This window comes from Furipterus horrens, unplaced genomic scaffold, assembly GCF_987537825.1.
Source record: "Furipterus horrens unplaced genomic scaffold, mFurHor1.1.pri manual_scaffold_1, whole genome shotgun sequence".
Classification (NCBI taxonomy): domain Eukaryota; kingdom Metazoa; phylum Chordata; class Mammalia; order Chiroptera; family Furipteridae; genus Furipterus; species Furipterus horrens.
In genome coordinates this window covers 21,934,620-21,955,644 of record NW_028327171.1, presented here as the reverse complement: position 1 = coordinate 21,955,644, position 21,025 = coordinate 21,934,620, and the positions used below count along the sequence as shown (strand labels likewise).

The 21,025-nt window shown below is 35.8% G+C and overlaps 2 protein-coding genes across 2 annotated transcripts in view; both read left to right on the top strand.

Moving 5' to 3' along the window:
* Positions 1-3,047, top strand: part of GPR149 (G protein-coupled receptor 149) — a 50,411-nt gene extending 47,364 nt beyond the window's left edge. The window contains exon 4 of the mRNA XM_090271599.1: positions 2,271-3,047. Coding sequence (XP_090127725.1) covers positions 2,271-2,843 — 573 coding nt within the window. The 3' untranslated portion in view covers positions 2,844-3,047. The remainder of the gene's footprint in view (positions 1-2,270) is intronic.
* An 8,288-nt stretch (positions 3,048-11,335) lies between these two features.
* Positions 11,336-21,025, top strand: part of DHX36 (DEAH-box helicase 36) — a 35,284-nt gene continuing 25,594 nt past the window's right edge. Inside the window, exons 1-8 of the mRNA XM_090273026.1 lie at positions 11,336-11,633; positions 14,267-14,391; positions 15,123-15,354; positions 17,943-17,981; positions 18,753-18,923; positions 19,691-19,770; positions 20,519-20,593; positions 20,728-20,894. Of these exons, the coding sequence (XP_090129152.1) occupies positions 11,394-11,633; positions 14,267-14,391; positions 15,123-15,354; positions 17,943-17,981; positions 18,753-18,923; positions 19,691-19,770; positions 20,519-20,593; positions 20,728-20,894 (1,129 nt within the window). The 5' untranslated portion in view covers positions 11,336-11,393. The remainder of the gene's footprint in view (positions 11,634-14,266; positions 14,392-15,122; positions 15,355-17,942; positions 17,982-18,752; positions 18,924-19,690; positions 19,771-20,518; positions 20,594-20,727; positions 20,895-21,025) is intronic.

Below are 21,025 nucleotides of genomic sequence, written 5' to 3'. Positions count from 1 at the left end.
TTTGCCAAAAACTGCACAAGACATGATGCATGAGTGGGCGTGTTGTTGGGATGAAGCTGCCAATCACCAGCTGCCCATAGCTGCGGCCTTCTGAATCATCCAAATAGTTTCCACAAATGAATGTCCAAGCTTTACACAAAATTTGATGCAGATTCATTGCTCTACTCGCTCAGTCATTTTGAATGTGATGGCCACACAGTACACAGGCTCACTCAATGGGAGTCTACCACCCTCACCGACTATTACAGTGAAGTCGGCATTGTCCATGAATGCATATTCCAATCCACTCTTCTTGGCTGCCAAGTTACACTGTCACACAACCCATCCTTGTCCTATTAACAATGATTGGGCTTTTTCCAGACAGATCTTCATATATTATATTATACATATTATATGTATAGTGCATAATATACCTGTACATCCAACTTAAGCTCAGACTCTCTTGCACATAATAAGTACTCAGTAAATGTTTAATGAACAAATGTATAAAAAATAAATAAAAATAACTTTTCCTTTGTCAAAAGTTGCCACCACTCAAACAATGCTCTGGTACAGCAATAAGCCTAAGTGTTGTCCCTCTTCCTCTCCTGCTTCAATCAACTTCATACATATGAAGTAGCTAAAGTTCTTTGTCTCCGCAGAAGAGTAAACTGAACTTTATTGTGCAAGTTTCCAAAGTTTATCACCCTTTAAAATGCAAGGCCCTAAAGTTAGGTTCCCAGATCTCCTTATAGATATCAAATTCAAAACTTCTCCATAGAGAGTAAATGGAAAGTCTTATGACATGTCTCACATGTCTTAGACTGTATTCTTTATGGTCCCTAAATTCAAGGAGACATGATGGTGCCCCAAATGAAGCTCATGATACATCCTTCCATTCAAATTTTTCAAGTAGATGAGAATCCAGATAGTTCTTCAATAGTGGGATCCTAGTCCTGGGCTTCCTCTCATCTCTCTTAGTTCCCTTTTTAAAATATCTGTGGCTAATGGGGTTACCGAGCATTATGGTTTCCTTGGAGCTGAGAGATTTCCTGGGATACAAAAATTTCAGTGCTAAAACTGGGACAGTCACAAGCACACTGAGAAGGCTGATCATCCTAAGCTGGTAAAACACCACGAGCCCTCATGCTGATTCCCTGGTAGAAAAGTGCTCTTAAGCCAATTCAGTTAGTAGCTCCAGGCTTAATAGGTGGCACATGTATAAAAAGTGTAGATCAACCATCCACTGCCCTCTTTGTTTTTCTGGGCTATGACATTTCTTTAGTTACAGCAATGGATCCCAAACCTTAGCATGTAACAGAATCACCTGGAAGGCTGAACCCCACCCTCAGAGTTTCTAACTCAGTAGGTTTGTGGTAGAGATTTTAAAAATCACATTTCTTACAAATTACAAGGTGATACTGATGATGTTTGGTCTAGAGACCTAGGTTTGAGAAGCGCTGCTCTAGAAGTTTGGCATATTACTATCTTCTTCTGAAAGTAACATGTAATTAAAAAAGAAGCCTATTAAAATTATAAAAGGCATGAATAAACAATTGAAAGTACAAACTTATAAAAATTGGTATTGTTTTATTTCCTTTTTTAAGTACAACTTAAAAATATTAATACACAAAATTTTAAATACAATATAAAAGGTTTACATTTTTAGGCGAGTTTTTGCAGAGATATGGGGGAGTTCTCTATCAGTTGTTTTACTTTAATGAGTGTGATTTCTCTGTGAAGAAGAAAGCATACTGTAGCATAGCGCTAGTGACATTTGGTTGCTCTTCTGCATGTTCAAAGCTAACAGTTGAAATATTTTTTTGTACTTCACCTGAATCATACATTCACAGTTATTCTCTCTGGCATACTAAACATTTTGATAACAAAGTCTGCGTTTCTTTAAACCTATGCAAACTTCTTATGTAACTGAATATGTAACAAAAATATAAAAGCAATTCCAGATTATAAATATGCATTCAATTCTATGCTTATATTCTGCTCTTGAAAGCATCTACTGCTGCCCAAATTTTGCCTTCAGCAGTGGAAATATGTCTCATATGCTCAGAGAAAGGTTCCTGACTGCCCTCATTTAGAAGTTGTATTTGGCTTAGGAGAAACTGAACAATGGCACTTTGATGGCAGAATTTAAACCCCTCATCTGTAAAAGGTTACTAGGGAAATGAGTCTGAAAAAGAAAAATTTTAACATTTTGATGAATAAAATGACTTTCTAAATGGCCTAATCTCAGAAACTGGTTTTCAGTAATAACCGTTTTGATTTTTCCCCAGCGCTCCGGTGGTGCCCTTGCCATTCCCTTGTGCGCATTCCAGGGGATGGTGTCTCTCCAAGCCCCCACAGGGAAAACATTATCCCTTTCTACCTATGAGGTAAGTGCTGAAGGACAAAAAATATCCCCAGCTTCTAAGAAAATAGAAGTCTATCGATCCAAAAGTGTTGGTCATGAACCAAACTCAGAAGATTCTCCGTCTACATTTGCGGACACCAGTGTAAAAATACACTTGGAGGTTCTTGAAATTTGTGATAATGAAGAGGCCTTGGACACTGTGTCAATCATTAGCAACATCAGCCAGTCCTCCACACAGGTCAGATCTCCATCCCTACGTTACTCACGGAAAGAAAACAGATTTGTTTCATGTGATTTAGGAGAAACAGCGTCCTATTCTCTCTTTCTACCCACAAGTAATCCTGATGGTGACATCAACATCTCCATCCCAGACACCGTTGAAGCACACAGGCAGAACAGTAAAAGGCAGCATCAAGAGAGGGATGGCTATCAAGAGGAAATCCAGTTGTTAAATAAAGCTTATAGGAAACGAGAGGAAGAAAGCAAGGGTAGCTAGTGATCACTGCAAGAATGGTCCTGCATCTTCAGACTGCTAAACCAACGCCCCTGTTCTAAGGCTATGTGATTGCATTTTTCACTTGTTAGTCTATATAAGCTTTACAGATTTGCTAGTTAATTATTTGTAGTGCAAACAGCTGTAACTAATGCAAACACAAGTGCTTTCACTGTATTACCTATAGATCGCACACTGTAGTAATTAAAAGAGTTGTTTCTTACCCGATTTCTTAAAACTTTTTCTAAATCAAATCTTGGCCTAGTTTACTAATATTTTGCCTATGCTTGTCATCCTCAGAGTAAACAAAAAATTGTATAAACTGAATAAGTATACTTTCCCATGCACGTGTTTCTATACATAATGTTAGTCTTTAAACCGCAAGGGGAAAACATGAGATATTTGGGGAGTGGAACAAATGTAGCAAAACTCTGAGTTGTATTTGAAGATGCTTGCTGAAATGGGGCTAGCAAAGCAAGCTTATTACTGTTACAACTTTAACTTTACGCTGATGTCGAGGAACTTTATTCTTCTGCAAAATGGCAAATTAAGTTCCAACTTCAAATCATGCATGTCCCTAGTCTCTAAATGGTTGTTTCCTTCATTTCTATAAAGCACAGATTGTTCATTGAACTTTTTTTCTTTTCTTTCTCTCTTTAACAGTGTTTTCCTTTCATCTTTTCAGTATGACAAAATTGCCCTTAAAACAAATATGTTGTGTGTTACAAATGGAATTAGAAATAGTCCTTAACTGAAACATTTTTGGGAAAGGTGGTAAATGTGAACTTCATCATTTCTAGAATTATTTTGCTTCTTTAAATGGAAATTGAGGAAAACACTGCCAGATTAAGTCCTGTGAGGTGCGCCCAACTAGAGTCACAAACTTCTGCGTAAAGCCAAGGAAAATCCTCTAAGTCCAAAACAGAAGTGTCCATTTCTAAGGATGCAAATTTCACAAACTTTCTTAACCATTCTTGAAGCATAGAAAATTTTAGTCCAAATATTATTCCAACTTCAGCTGCTTTTTAATTTCTTCCCTAAAGATATGTGTATCTCAAGCAAAGAAACAATTCAATATATTTTATTGAATAAATGTGAGGTACATATTTCAAGATTAATAAAAATCAAGATTTAAAGAACACAAGAACTGGATTGGAAAGCAGTAATACCCTTACCCTTTCTGTGTTCCATTTCTTTTTCCCATTGGACTTGGGCCTATCTTTGGGCAATTGAAACAAACAAACAAACTTGGTTGTTGAATTAACTATACAATAGATACACTTAAAAGCTCTGCTCTGTTGACACAACACCAGGATAATTTAGACCAAAGCCATAGTTTGAAAGGCTAATCAGTATCACATAACTAACCTGTAACACTTCAAACTCCAAGCCAATAGTAGTTGAATCTATAAAAACCGTCTACAGGGGCTATGCCTAAGCATGAGTGGTTCCTCCTCCCAAGCCTTGTTAAGAGAGGGGTAGGTTAAGCTACACCAGTACAAAATCTACTTACTCTTCAATGTGATTGTGATTGTAAAAATGTGTTTCTGGTATAATAAGAAATTATATAATATCCTTATAGATATCCTGTGCTATATTTAAATATCTTACCCTTGCATTATTATATTGTTCTTATTATTAATAAATACTATGTTTCATATAATATATCTCTTTTCTCTATAAATTATGTATCTGAAGACAAAAACTACTTGTTACCTAATAAAAATATCACCATCTGGTGGTGACTCCTATAAACTGAAAAGACATAATCCCTAAAACTCCCTAGGAATATAAACACATAATACATAATCCCAAAGACTTCCAAGAGTTGTAGTTGACAGAGAAAACCATTTGAAGAGAGCGAATATCACAGTATTACTCAGAATAAAATTATAAAAAAGACCTGGTAGGCATTATTTGGAAGCTTTTCTCAACATGGTTCTGAAGTATTGCATTTCATAAGTAGTCCCTTAAATTCTCATACTAGTCAGCTCCTTTCATTCATTTACTCATAATATTTAATGAATGAATATTTAAATGCTAGATATTGTTCTAGGTAGTTAGGATTATAACTCTGAACAAAAACAAAAGGAATATAAATATAAGTCTGAACCAACTGCAAATCAAGAGAACACAGTACACACAAAACTTCCCTCACTTCTGACACCAACTGTGAGTTCAGAATGTTCCCCAAACCACTATCAGTTTCAATATTTTACCAGAAGGACTCACAGAACTCACTGAATACTGTACCCTCACAGTTATGGAGTACTACGGGGAAATAATACAGATTAAAATCAACTAAGATAAGAAATACATACAGCGGAATCCAGAAAAACTCTAAATACGAAGCTCCTATTTTCTTCTTCCCATGGAGTCATGGATAGCATTCCTGACATCAATGTGTGTAACTATTTCTGTTGTACAGTACATTGGAAAGCACATTGGGCTAGGAATCAGCTTAGTGTCAATCTCTGATTCTGATTCTGACTTTGCCACCGTTTGACCACACTTAAACTCTTCAGAAGTCAGTTTATTCTAGAGTAGATTTCGAAAGATTAGGGATGAAGTGAGCGCAGGTAAATTAGATTATCTTTTCAGGCCTTCTAAGATACTATGACTCTTCTGGTGTTCCTGTGTTATTAAAAAAAAAAATCCTATTGTTATTACATGATTCTTTCCTTCATCTGAGAAGAATATCTTAATAGATTTGGGTAGAGGAAATATCTCATATTCTTGAATCAAGAGACCTCAATGTTCAACAATTTTAGGATTAGGACTAGGAAAAATTCTGATATGCCTAAAGACTCCCCAAAGGTAAGGCAAGAGGAACTGGTGGGAGGAACTGACATACAGGAGAACATATCAACTTGAGATAATAAGAAAGTAAAACCTCTCAGAATTCCAGGAGAATACAGGCTTCAATGAGTAATTTTTCTCTTTAGCACGAACAATGGATACACTGAAATCTATAACCAGGAAATTTGTAAGCAAGGAATGTGGTAAAAAGCTGAGATACAGAATAGGGGTCATTATACTAACACATCTTCCCTTCCTTCTTTCCCCCACACCCTCCACATTCTCCTATGATAATAAGGCCTTCTTGTTCTTCTACTTCATATATGCCAGGGATTTCCATTTCTTCATATTACCCTTCCCAAGGCAGACTTTACTGTCTCCTCTCTGGAGTTATAATTGTGAAATGTCTATTAGGAATTTGGCTTATGGGTGGAGTATTTTTAAAATATCTCTGATAAATAGATAAGTGGAGTTTTAATGATTATAAAGCGAGGCAGCATAAGTAATGTGCAGATGCCTAGTTTTTCTAACTTTCGTTAAGACTATATTAATTTTTATAAACTGTTATCAGTGATAGTGGTATTCTGTCCTTGGAGGGGGTCTCATTCTTTTTATTCTGTTTCTTGAGTTTCTTGTCCTAACTGTAGTAAAATAGAGGAAAAAAAAAAAAAAGAGTACCTACTGATAACAACTGACATAAAATAAGCACTCATTAAATGCTACTTATAGTGTTATCATTCCTATTCCAACTTCTGACTGTCACATGGACAATAGCAAGAGTGTCTATGGCACAACATAAGAAGCCTGTAAAATTGTCATAATGGTAGTATAACATGGCTTTGGAGAGGCCCTGAATTAGCACTTACAGCAGATTCTATCTTTCATGGATCGTGAAGCCTAATTGCCCTGTAACCTGGTTGACATCTGTAACAGACTCAACTAATAAAGTATAGTGTACAACTTCTGAGGCTAGTTAATAAAAACATCATCTTGATCTGTGACACTTGCTCTTGGAACTCAGCTTCTATTCCGTGAGGAGGCTGAGACTATGCCACACATAGCAACTAAATGGAGAGGCTCTGTGTAGGTGTTCCAGCTCATGGCCAGACAAAGTTTCAGCTCTAAACCAGCATTAATTACCAGATGTTTGAGTGAAGATGTCTGCAAGTAATTCCAGCCCCTCACCCCTACCCCAAGCTATCAAGTCTTCCCCTTAGAGAGAGGAAAGAAAGAGTGAAAAGGGCATAATAGAGAGTGGAACTTCATAATTATCTGAAATATAAACAAAAAATGTGCGACAATTTTATGATGTTCCCTCCATTTCTTTATTGCCTAGCAAGGAGGGAATATAGAAATTAGATCCATAATAAACCAAAAACCTCTGACATTTTCTTTGCTGATCTGAGTTGTATTTTAAGTTAATTTGCTATTTCACTATAAGTTATAGTCAAGAAGAGTCATTCTCTACAAATTCAAATATTTTAAGTGCAGCCAAACTTTTCCAATTTGAGTTCAAAAATTTTATGTGACAGGATACTCTGTTAGGTCACTTAATAAGTTCTTCCATATTCTTCCTGATATGAAAGAAACAAACATTTTCTCCATTTTCTCCCCTTTTCCATCCTTAAGAGCCACACTTTATAGTCTATAGAGGTCTAAGATAACTTGTATCAACATATTCCCTCCTCTCCCTATTCCAAGAGGAAGTAAGAATCAATTAAGGGTTCAATTTTCCAAGGGGAACACTAAAAAACTCCCCACCCAGGTCTTCATGAATATTAGACCCATGAAAAATTACACAAGTGTTATTTCACAGGGTTGGGGTAAAGAAGATGAAGAATAAGATTCCCTGAGACTGAAACTGATAAGTTTCCCACAGCAGTTTGTCTTTGTATGGCTCACCCTTGTTGCATTTCATAGGTGGCTGGACTGGGAGGTGTATGCCTATATAAGGCAGATATCAAACACTGTGGGTTTGCAGCCAAACGATCAGGGGAAAGGACATTTGAGATAGACATCTTTTAGCCTGTCCAGAGCATGATAAATGGCAGAGCATCAGCTAGAGTAACAATGGAAATTATAATGAATCAGTCCCACCATTTGTTTTCTGGCATTAGGTAACCTAAGAATTCTTGTGGTTCCAACCAAGGCAGAAAAAAAAAAAAAAAAAAAAAAGAAAAAGAAAAAGAGAGAACCTAAAACCCAAGTAACAAATGACACTTTTCTTCTCACCATTCAATATGTTTCTGATATTTCCCTGAAAATCACCCTTTTGTTCAGATTTTTACTACAATGACATTTCTGCTAAGTGTCTGCCAAAAGCAATAGCCTTAATCAATGATGTACTCCATGCTAAAGACATTGGGAAAAATTAGTAATTTTAAATCTATAACTAAGGTTCTGCTTAGGATCATCAACCACAAGGTGAAGAGAAAAATACTACAACTCATCAGAAAAAAAAAAAAAAAAAAACAACCCCAAAAAACCTACCTCTCTGGGGTTTTCATGAGGATTGTGTAAAATTTGGATTGTCATTACTTTTCTATTGGTGGCACAATAAATTACCACAAACGCAGAATCTTAACTAACACAAATTTATTATCTTACAATTATGTGGCACAGAAGTTTGACAAGGGTCTTCAGTGGCATTGGCAGTATATTCCTTTTTGGAGGCCCTAAGGGAGAATCCGTTTCCTTTTTCAGTTCTAGAGGCTATCTGCATTCCTTGACTCACGGTCCCCATCCTCCATCTTCAAAGCCAGCAATAGCTGGTTGAGTCCTCATATCACATCACTATGAACTTTTCTTCTGCCTTCCTCTTCCACATTGAAGGACTCATAGCTACAGGGCTCATCCAGGTAATCCAGGGTAATATCCCCATTTTATGGTCAGCTGATTACCAATTTTAAATTCCCTTGGCCAGGTAATATAACATATTCATAGGTTCCAGGAATAAGGATGTGAACATCTTTGGGAATCATTGTACAGCTGATCACAAACATGAATCATCTAGCCCACTACTTAGCTAATTCTAAGTGACCAAAAAATGGTAGTTTTCTTCCCCACTTATCTTCTGTATTAGTCTTCTCAGGCTGCCATAAAAAAATACTGCAGGTTTAAGCCTCAATGACATAAGTAACAGAAACCTATTTCTCACAGTTCTAGAGGCTGGGAAAACTAAGATCAAGATGCCAACTGTTTCAATTCCTGGTGAGAACTCTATCCTGGCTTTCTGACAGCCTTCTTGTCCTCACATGGCTTTTCTTCTGGAAAAAGGGAGAGAAAGCTCTCTGTTTTTTTGTTTGTTTTTTTTCTTATATGGACACTAATCCTATTGGATTGGGGTCCCACCTTTATGATCTAACTTAATCACTTCCTTAGAGGCCACACCTCCAGATGCAGTTACACTGTGGGGGTAGGGTTTCAACATATGAACTTTGAGGGGACACATTCAGTCCATAACCCTCTCTCACCTAACAGTCCACACTTTTTCCCTCTACCATTTCCAATATGCCCACCTAATCTTATCTATTGAATAACTCACATATTGTCACATCAGGTGTCCCCAATGGGTAATTTACTTGGAACTGTTAATTCCTATGGTCTTACTATTACCCGAGAACTCCCAAAATGTATAATTTCAGTCTGTTTTCTCTGTGTTTGAAACTCATACAACCAACTGCTTTCTAGACATCTCAGTTTGTATGTATCATAGGCTCCTCAAACTCTACATACATTATTTAAACACATTAACTCAACCCTCCTTCCAACCAAAAAAATTCTCCTTATCCTATGTTCCTCATTTCAGGATATGGTACTGCCTCATTTGATAGACTTTCAGATCTTAAACTTGAAAGTCATCTGGCCTCTTCCTCTAATTTTCCACTTTAAATAAATCACCAAATTTTCACAATTTTATCTCCTAATATCTCTTAATTCCAGTCCTTCCCATATCCCATCTTGATCTGTTATCTCATTTTGTGTCCCTATTTCACAGCTTATTAACTAGTTTCTCTACATCCACTCTTGCCTCCTCCATTCCTTTCTATGCAAAGGAGTCAAAGTAATCACTCTCTACTTAAAGTGAACTCTAACTATTTATATGGCATATAAGGTACTCCATGATCAGGCTATTTCTACCTCTTTGGCCTTTTCCATAAGTCTTTAAGTCTCAGTGTAGAGTTTTCTTCTGCAATGTTTCATCGTCTCTCTTCACATTGTTTCCTCCACCTTTAATAATCTCTCTTCATCATTACTCTGGTGAAAGTCTATTTATCTTAAATTCACTACTTAACCTTTCATTCTTTCAAAAGGACTTACTGGATTCCAAAATTAAATTCTTTTTCCTTTAAGACCTCATGGTTGTTGGGGAAGACAATTTTTTCCTCTAACCTCCTAAGTTCAGTTCTTGAAGTCCTGCAAATTAAACTGACAAATACTGACCATCAAGAGAACAGACAGATTTAGTCACACCTAAGGGAGTTCACAGAAAAATGTAACTCAAGAAGGCAGTTAGAATTTGGGGCTTAATGCCAATTTAATAGAAGGAAAAGAGGGAAAAAGTTACTCACGGAAAAGCAAAGGACTTTAGGAAGGAAAAATGGGCTCTTCTGGGAATAGACAGAAGATATGGTAGTTTTGTGAGAATGTGTGTTTAAGTGTGGTGCTGACTTCTAGCCTCCAGTGGTAGGAGTCAAACTTCCCTGGTTCTTTCCCCAGGGAAAGGATTTATGAAAACTGAGTTCTTTTGGGAGGCTCTGCTTTTAGGCAGATAAGCAATTTCAGGAAATTAAATGCCTCTGCTCAAAATATTTTTTTATGCCACAGAGGCAGTATTCTGAACCCCTTCCCAGCATATAGCGTTTTTCTTCCTTAACTCACTGAACATTAATTTCTTTAGCCTTTATCTTCTCAAGACTGTACACAAATGAAAGCTGATGCCCTGCTTGTCTTATCAGTGAGTCTCCCTAGTGCCTTTAAATCATTTAAGTGTCTAAATAAACTGATATCCCCTGGTGAACATCCAAGCCTGTGTGGCTCAGTCCCTTGATTATTCAAGAACAGCTGGACACTCTTAGTGGCCTGGTCAAGCAACAATGGATAACTTCATATGAACATACGAATTTTCAACTGATATTTAAATTGCACTGAATTTGGCTAGACATACTCATCTTATGCTATTGGCTAAGGATAGTAGGAAATAGTGATATCCTTTAAAAAGGACAGGGACATTCTTTATACTCAAATATTTGAAACAGGTGCGTGGCTATTTCCAAGATGTAGCACTGGGGGGTGGGGTGCAGATATGATGGGAAAAAAGATATGAGAACTCATTTCTTTTCTTTAGAGACTTTTAGGAGATAGTGCATCATCCCACAGGTTCTTTCACTGTCGACATTTACTATAGAGGGTCTAACTGAACGCAAACTCCGGGTTTTACCCCACAGAGTAAGAAAGTAAAACCCATTTCCTCACAGGCTGGGCGTAGGGAAAGAACACCTGGTAGCCCTTTGCCCACTTCCCCTCCAGACGAACAAAGGTAGGTAGACAAAGGGAATCAGAAAAGCTAACTTCACTTGAACCAACCTCGCGTTTGTCGGTGACGTCACCGGAAATGGCTCCTTGTGACGCTCAAGGACACGCCTTCTCGCTCGGGGCGCCGGAAGCAAAGAGGAAGAGGATGTATATTCGTTTCCGGTCCCGTCGCCATTTCCATCAGTTACAGGTTCTCCGGCCCTGTGGTCCTCCTGGACAATGAGCTATGACTACCATCAGCACTGGGGGCGCGACGGTGGGCCCCGCAGCTCCGGCGGGGGCTATGGAGGAAGTCATGGAAGGGGCCATGGAGGGAACCGCGGCTCCGGAGGCGGCGGCGGCGGAGGGGGTAGTCGAGGAGGCCGAGGCCGACATCCAGGGCACCTGAAAGGCCGTGAAATCGGCTTGTGGTACGCGAAGAAACAGGGGCAGAAGAACAAGGACGCCGAGAGGCAAGAGGTAATCTGAGACGCGATGGTGCAAGGGCATGGGGCACAGTCGCTTTTCATTTCTCTCCTGCCTCCCCTTTTTCTTTTTCGTTTCTTGGTTTCTTAACTGGTGTTCAGTGCTTTGTGAAGTGAATATGAAGCGCAAAGAGGTATTATGCTAAAGCTTTCTGTAGAAGATATTATATAGCTTAACGTGAGCCATGCGCATCTTACCTGAAACTGTTAGGATTTATGTCGGCTGATGTATATTTTGCTTAAGAACGAGAGAACGGTGGACAAAGAAAATGTTAACTTGAGGTTCCAATCGAAATGAACTTTACTGGGGTGACACTGTCATAGTATCTCTCTCTGGCTGTCCTTTCCCTTGGAATAATTGTGGTCACTTTTATTTAAGAATTTTGCCTCGTAAATTCTAAACCAGCGACCCTCTGCGTCAGATCCAGGGTTGCGGAGAACAAAAGCTGCCAAGCACTGCTTTGAATGTAGAGCGTTCAGAGTAACCCCCCTTTCGTTTTAAGTATTAAAAGAGCCACAGACCCACAGTAACTTTATAAGAACTCTCTCAAATGGCATTTATCCCTGTTTCACACAAGGTTTTATTATGTTGCTATGGGAATCTGAAGAAATCAAATTCAGGTAACTTACAGTCTAGTTGGGAAAATACGACCTTAACAGACGAGAAATTAAATATCCCTGGAATAATTCTTCATTGTTACTTCCACCTGAAACTAGTTGCGCGATGGACCATTATGAATGGAACTTGAGACTTCCAACCCCTCCTCAAACCTTCTCGACTTTAGTAAATGTCACTACCATTGATTCACTTGTCAGGGCCAAAATGGGACTTCTCTGTGATTCTTTTATTTTAGCAAGTTTGTCTTGCCTACTTTATATATTCCAAACCGAATCACAGCCATTACCATAGGTCAAGTGCCATTTTATTTTATTTTTTTCTGTTCCTGGCCTCCTTACTGGTCTTTTAAAAAGCAAAAAGTAGGTCATCTCATTCTCCACCTCACAATTTGAGATTCGAAACAGGTTCACTGCTGTCTCAGTCTAATTCATTTCAGTGGCATCCTAAAATGTTTCCCAGGAGTCTTGGAAATCTAGCCTCAATGTAACAGGTTTCTCTCTGTGTACTTACTTTTTGAGCTCAGTCACCAGTCTGATATAATTATGGCTTTTGTAAACATATTGTTATTTTTGCTTTTTTTCTTACACAATTCTCATACCGTTCCACTCTAAAATGTTTCTCCATTTTCTCTAAATATGAGCATTATTTAATGATTAGCTCATCCTACCTCTTTGACTACCTTCAGCCATATGTGATTGCTGCTAGTAAGAATTCCCACAGGTTTTGCTTTAAGTAATTTCTGTGTTTACTAAGTGAATGTATCGTAATGATATACTCTTACTCTTCCAACAAAATATTTATTGAGGATCTAGTATGTTTGAGATAATACCTTAGGCGTTGTGTTAATACAATCGATACAGTTCCTCCTTTACAGAGATAGTGTTGTATTAGGGACTATGGATGGTTAAAGTATTACAGTAAAGAGAATGTGGGCTGTCATCTAACTAGGAGGATCAGGAAGATTTTCAAGAGGATGTAACCGTTAAGCTGAAACTTGAAAGATAGCAAAGTGTGTATGTGTTCGGGATTTGAGGTTTGGAAAGGGATTTTCAGGCAGAGGCGGCAGCCATGTGTCACAATAGAAAGGTCAGTAAGAACATGTTCAAGGAACTGAAATAAGAGCATGGTTGTGGAGTGTGCTGAGATGAGGGTGAACAGTGGCTTTCAAACTTATTGGCCACTTCTTACAAAAAGGAATATATATACATATTTTAATCCTCACCCAAATGTGGTTTTACTGATTTGAGGGAGGGAGAGAGAGAAGGAAAAACATAGATGTGAGAAACTTCAAGTGGTTGCTTCCTGTATGTGCCCCAACTGGGGATTGAACCCGCAACCTTGGTATGTGCCCTGATTGGAAATCAAACCTGTGGACTTGGCATATGAGACAGTGCTTCCACCAACTGAGCCATCTGGCCAGGGCAGGTGTGTTTTTTGTAATTCTCATTCTGTGAAGAAACTGCCTCACTTGCCATATTGTGCCATCATCTTCATAAGCACTGATCACTTTCTTTTTTTTTCTCTGAGCTCAGCCTTCTTCCTAATTTATTCCTCTTTTTAGTGTAAGAGATTTAAAAGGCTTTTAAAATGCTCATTGCAACCAAAATAGTATTTCCAGTTTTTAACTGAGTTTTTTTTTTTTTTAAACAGAATATTGGGTTTCATTAACTTTAATTGTGGGTATTTGTGAAAATTTAAGATAGAGAACATAAAATATGAGGGTAGGAGGTAAGGGAAACCAAAGTTTTAGGAAGGAACATAAATATTCTTTTTTCCCAGTTGTTTGACAGCTAGTTTTATACGTATATAGTAGAAAAAAGATCTTGAGGGATATATACAAAAATAATAGCATTGGGTCTAGGAATTGGAATTAGGCAACAGGGCAAGTGTAGGGTAACTTTCTTTTATATATATATTTGTTGAACATATATTTACCTTTATTTTTTATCAAATAATTTTGCATATGCCTTCTCATATTGATAAGGATGCTTTTTCTTTACACAAAACAGAGAGCCGTAGTACACATGGATGAACATCGAGAAGAACAAATTATGCAGCTCCTACATTCTGTCCAAGCTAAGAGTGATAAAGATTCGGAATCACAAATATCCTGGTTTGCTCCTGAAGATCATGGGTAAAACAAAAAGTATTCTTTTAAAAGATGGGCAAAGAGTGACACCTATTTCATAGCATTGGCTAGAGTTAAAAAAAATGATAAAAGTTATATCTTTAAACTTAAGTGAAATTTAGCCTCGAAGTAATTTTTTTCTTATGTAGATAGAGCAAAGTTGATGAAAGGTAAAAATTAGGTGGCATATTCATTCCTACAGGAAAGCGAAATGGTAGGACTAGTTTACCTGCAGATGGGATTAAGTTATTATTTATTGTTTTTCCTATCTATCATCTTTTGTAGTTCCAAAATTTCCTGTGGGGAAGATCTGCGAGAAGTTAAATTGGGGCTGTTTTAAGAAAATCATAGGAACTGCATCATTTAGAGAGAAAATTAGTAAATGTTTTTCTTGGGCTATGTAGTATAGCATCCTATTTATAGCTCAGAAAAGGTAGAAGAAATGAAGTTGTACAATAAAGGCTCATAAAAACACCATGCCATTGCAAAGGAACATTGACTTGTGTGGATTATTACTTTTTTATTTTAATTACCACAAGGAATAACTTATCTGACATAATCTATTAGTTGGGAGGAAAAACCTTAGTGTATTGTAAGAATCTAAGTCCTCTACTAAGAGAGAAGAATAAGAGCTTTTGATTTTGGTGGTTTTTGAAATAATTAAACAGCATATTGTTTTGTTTCAGGGTTTGAGTGGTTATTTAACCCTTTGTCATTTTTTTATTTTGTCAAAATAGATATGGTACTGAAACTCCTGCTGAGAACAAACCAAACTCAGAGAAGAAATTTGAGGACCAGGAAAAAAAATTGATAAATCAAGAAAAGAGGACATTTAGAATCAGGGACAAATATACTGACCGAGATTCTGAATATCTCTTGCAAGAAAATAAACCAGATATAAGCTTAGACCAACAGTTATTGGAAGATTTACAAAAGAAAAAAACTGACCCTCGGTATATTGAAATGCAGGTAATGGGAAGCAAGATGTGGAAAAACTTTTTACTTAATCTTATCAAACTTGATAAAAATACATTTATGGTTAGAGGTAATTGTATACAATAGATCAGTGAAATTCCTCAAAAGGTCTTCCTCTGAGAATTTTTTCCCCCCACAAAATACAGAAGAGCAAAAGGAATGGAATTACACATAACTCATGGTAGCCTATCTGATCTATAGCAGCTTATATGGTAAGGAGAAGAAATATTTGAAAATGGTAATTCAAATGAAAAAAATCACCTTTTTCTAAGCCAGGTTAGGGAGATGTTATAAAAGACAATGTGAGTAGAATTGTCTTGTTTCTTCTAAAGCATTTAATCCCATGCTTGCCTTTTACATATGCTAATATTAAATACCTCAGAAGTTATATGATTTGCTTATATTCAACATTTTAAAGATAAGACTATGACAGGAACTCAAGTTGTCCTGAAAATTTTTTTTAGTATTTTCTTTTCCTCTTAGGCAAGATACTTTAAGGCCCTTCCTATTGAAATAGGAAGTTGTGTGCTTTGTGGATGTTCTAGAGCTAGGTGTAATAAAATGTTTATGTATGTCTGTTTTTTTTTTTAAGGTGAAAATTCTGAGGGCCATATCTTTGATATGCAGGTACTGCTGTTTTAGACCAGGGCAGAATATCAGTCACATTCCCTGTGGGAAAGAAAGGGCGACTGGCTGTGGCTGAGTAAGATTGGACATCCTGTTCAGAACAGATGAGCTGAGGTTGTCCAGGGGCCAACTTGTGTAGCTTTTTGATGCCTGTTGAGTGAAAATATAAGGACAGAGATTTCAAGGTGAATTAATTCATCATGTAGTTGAGGGTAGAGCTTTTATTGCCTTAGGAACAAGGAGAATTAGCTGCTGTCTGTTTACTTTGGAGGACAGAACTCAAATGTTACTCTAGTTGAGTGACTGATATAGTTTAGAGCAGGACAGAAGAAATGTGCAAACCAAAACATTTGGTCTTTCTATTGGCCAGATACTGTCGTAAATGCCTTACATGTACTTTGTCATTTAAACCTCCCAACAACTATGTATGAGATTATACATGTTTGTTACCGATGAGGAAGAAGAATCTTAGGTTAGGACGGTTGCATTTAACAATTTGGGATATTAATATTTTTAGAAATGATTAAGAAATGATTTTTAAATACTTTATAAATTATAATAAAGGGAATTACGAAGAAAAGTATGATAACTTGTTTTCTCAAAGCTCTAGAATTCATTTAAGTCACCACATTGACTCATTTTTATAGTGCTGGTATGAATCACCTGACCACGACAAGCATGGCATGTATGGCAGGGTTAATAATAATGCTGTGTGTTGTATATTTGAAAGTTGCAAAGACAGTAGACCTTAATAATTCTCATCACAAGAAAAAACATCTGTAACTATAGTGATGGATATTAAGTAGATTTATTGTGATCATTTCTCAGTATATGCACATAACGAATCATTATGTTGTACACCTGAAACTAATATAATGTTATATGCCAATTACATCTCAGTAAAATAGTATTAGGGGACTTGACATATTCTTCATCTTGACAAATCAAGTGAACAAAAAGTTAACAAGGGTAATGTTTCATGAAATTAAAAAACAAGCATGGCAATAATTACTAGATTACCTAGGATAGTTCTAATTTTGTATATTTTATTTTATTTTCAGTAAATAGGGTTTGTTAAAGCTGTGGTTTATTTTCTTATACCACTGAAAATTTTTTTAATGTTACATGATATACCTAGTTCAGTGTAAACCTTAGTGTTGCTTTTTAGTGTATGTCATTTTTATGTAGTGTGGGTATGGGGTTCCATAAAAGTTTTTAAGACTAGAAAGAAATTATCATGTAAAAGCTACAGAAAAGAAACAGTCATTTGCTCTTTCGTATTCTAGTTGTAATTCACCAAAATCTTGTTGAGTAGCTTATATGTGTCAGAAACTGCTACTTGTTTTTTATATAAAGATTTTTCACTCAGATCTGTGGGAGCCCTGAAGTAAAACTTTTGAGGCTCCAAGTTTGATTTAAGATTACAGTTCTTAAATGACAGCACCAGATTTTCTTACTGCTGATACTGTATTAAGCTTACTTTTATACTCAAAGGCAGGTACCCAGAAATAATCTTTCAATGTATTCTAATACTTAATGAATTAATAAATGGTGTGGGTCTGTGAGTGGGAAAAGAATGTGATGTAGAAATCAAATCTAAGATGAATATTAAAACAAATAGAAAAAATGTGAAAGTAACTTAGGGATTGTAAGAATGCTAGTAACTATTAGATGGTAGATCAGATTGCATTTCACTGTCACTAACTAAGAAAGTATCCATCTGTTGGATGTAATAGAATTTTATTTCTCAGTGATTCAAAAACAAAAAGGGATTGCTAAGTAATTTCTTTTTTAATAAAATTATTATTTTTTAAAGTCTTGATACTTCACATAAGCTGTGAGGTAATAAACATACTTTTGTATTCAAGCATATTTATTGATATATTCTGATTAGGATTATAAATTCATTCCTGTTTTTTTGGTGAAAATTTATAACTTTTTTTTTTTAATTTTAGCATTTCAGGGAAAAACTGCCTTCATTTGGAATGCAAAAGGTAAATGATTCTGAACTAATTTGATTTGCAAAATACTTAAACTAGAACTTTTTTTTTTTTTTTACAAAGTGTTATGCTGAGAAGAAATATTATGAACCTTTCTTTAAAGGATATTCTTGGAAATTCATTTTATTCTTTTGACTTGTTGAAAAAGCAAAAAGAAAAAATGGTCGTAATACAATTTCTCTGAAATTTGCTCATATTTATGTCCATAATTTAAATCTTTTGAGTTTGAAAACTATAATTTTCATAAAATGTTATTTTGGTAACGTAGGTATTTAAAATCTTTTCTTTATTTTAATTATTTGAAAGGCATCTTAAATTGTATTCTTTGTTATTCTTTAAAACAATATATAAAACTTGTCCTGCAGACAAAGCCATATATATGAATTATAATGTAAATCCTTAATGTCTTTAGTAGTTGCTTAGGTATTAGGGGGTATTTGTCTTATATGCAATAGTCCCACATCAACATTTTTGAAAAATTAATTTTAATTCTTACACATGGAACTTAGGAGCTGTTAACTTTTGTTCTTACCATTATTTTTTTTTAATAGTGCCTTGGCTCTATTTTTAAAAAAATAATTTAGTGCTTCTTAGCTCTTAAAAACTGGTGGATCCAGATATACAAACTGCCAGCACTGCTCCTAACAAAATTTTAAAAGCATGAATGTTTGTTAGACACAATTTCCTTCAGTTTCGTAGAATTCGATAACTGTCTTTTTAGACTTAACATGTGGTGTCCTTCACTTATTTTTCCTTTTGTGATAGGAATTGGTGAATATGATCAATAATAATCAGGTGACAGTAATAAGTGGTGAAACTGGTTGTGGAAAAACCACTCAAGTTACTCAGTTCATTTTGGATAATTACATCGAAAAAGGAAAGGGATCTACATGCAGGATAGTTTGTACTCAGCCGAGAAGAATTAGTGCCATTTCAGTAAGTTACCTCTCACTTTTTAAAGTGACTCACTTTATTTTTCATTTTCCATAAGGGTAGTGTTGATAGTAGCTTTGTTTATACTTATATTTCCAAGATTTGCTGGTTTCGAATGTACAGCTCAATAAGTAGTGTAAAGTGAAATAATGGTGTATATGGGATATACTGATTGTGAAATTTTACTTCTGAAGTATTTCTTAAAAATTAACATGTCATTTCTGTTTCTAACCTCCTTTTGTCACAAAGTAACTATTGGTTACTTTCAGTTACACAAATCAGTCAGTATTGATTATAATATTTCACCTATCCAGAGCCTTAGCTTTGGCAGCCATGACTTTGAGAACACAATAAGAAATTAAGACACCAATCTCTAACAAAAAGAAACAAACAAAAAGAAAAGAACATATCAACATGTATTTACCTTCAAATTCCAGACTGTGATTTCCAACTCTTTTAGAAAAGACAAAACAAAAGGGGAGAAAATAATGAGAGGATGGCTGTAGAAAGGCATTTTGAACATAGTGGCAAGAGAGAATTTGGCCATGGAGAGCATAAGAAAAAGGAAAAGTAAACATAAGAAGTAGTCTCAGCCCCTAAGAGACACACACAGCATTAAATAGCTCAGATTTTAATTAATCTTTTTCTAACTCTTGAAAATCAGATGAACAATTTTTCAGCAATTACAGATATTCATCAATGTTCAGAATATTTATTTGTACTAAAGGAAATTCTATTTTCTTTGTAACTGCATTTTATTTTAATTAAAGGTTGCAGAAAGAGTGGCTGCAGAAAGAGCAGAATCTTGTGGCAACGGTAACAGCACTGGGTACCAGATTCGTCTCCAGAGGTAAAGGAATGACCACTTCCTATTTACAAGTAGATTTTAGTGAAAATTTGAAGCTAGGAATTAAAAAGGGGAAAGAAAACAGAAAAGATTTTCCTATTAGGCTTAACATTTAAAGTAACTAAAGCAGCTAGAGCCTTGCAAACCACAGTTGTTTTTTTAACCCGAATTCAGAATTGGATTGCCGTTTTGATGTCTTATATTATGGACTGATTAGAAAAATAACTTATTTCCTAGAAAAATAACTTATTTCTTGGGTATACATCAGTAGATCATCACTTTTCCTGAAAGGAGTTGATGTCCTCTGTTTTGGTACCACCACCGAGCTCCTGACCAACTTCACTGATTTTATTAACTTTAATAACCCCCTTTCCTACTTAACTGTATTTCTTAATTCTTCTCTGGAGGTCAAGATTCCATTTACTTTTTAAAATCAGCTAACTTTCCAACTACTGAACAGAAGTTAGGCCCTAAGTAATGGGTCATTTTCTGAATGTGAATGGTTATGCCTTTAAAAAGAGATTAACATTATATCATGACAACAAAAATAGTGTACATATAGTGAACTTCAGTGTGGCATTTCTCATTAACCTATCGTAGGCATTCCTATAACTAAGAAAGTAGTACAAAGATATTCTTTAAAACTATGAGTGTTTTTTAAATTGAAGTTTTTCTTATAAATGTTTGTGGTACTTGCTATTTTACTGGTACAGAAAACCAAGCATTCTTAACTTGTGTCTTTTATTCATAGCCGGTTGCCAAGGAAACAGGGTTCTATCTTATACTGTACGACAGGAATCATTCTTCAGTGGCTCCAGTCAGACCCGTGAGTATATTTAAATTCAGAACATTTAGTTAAATTTTATCAAAAGATGTAATTATTAATTTGGATGTTACTAATTTTTGGTTGTTTTAGTTTTTTGTACTGAGTTACACACATCACCACACTTGTGCTTTTAGGCATTTGTCCAGTGTTAGTCATATCGTGCTTGATGAAATCCATGAGAGAAATCTGCAGTCAGATGTTTTAATGACTGTTGTTAAAGATCTTCTCAGTTATCGACCTGACCTGAAAGTAATATTGATGAGTGCCACATTGAATGCTGAGAAATTTTCAGAATATTTTGGTGAGTAAAATTTATGATTATTACTTTAGATAATTACCAGATATTTAACTTTGCATCAATGAAGTCAAACCACAAATTTGAATAATTTTATAAACTTTCTGTGATTCTTTTGTGGCTTTCATGTACTGTCA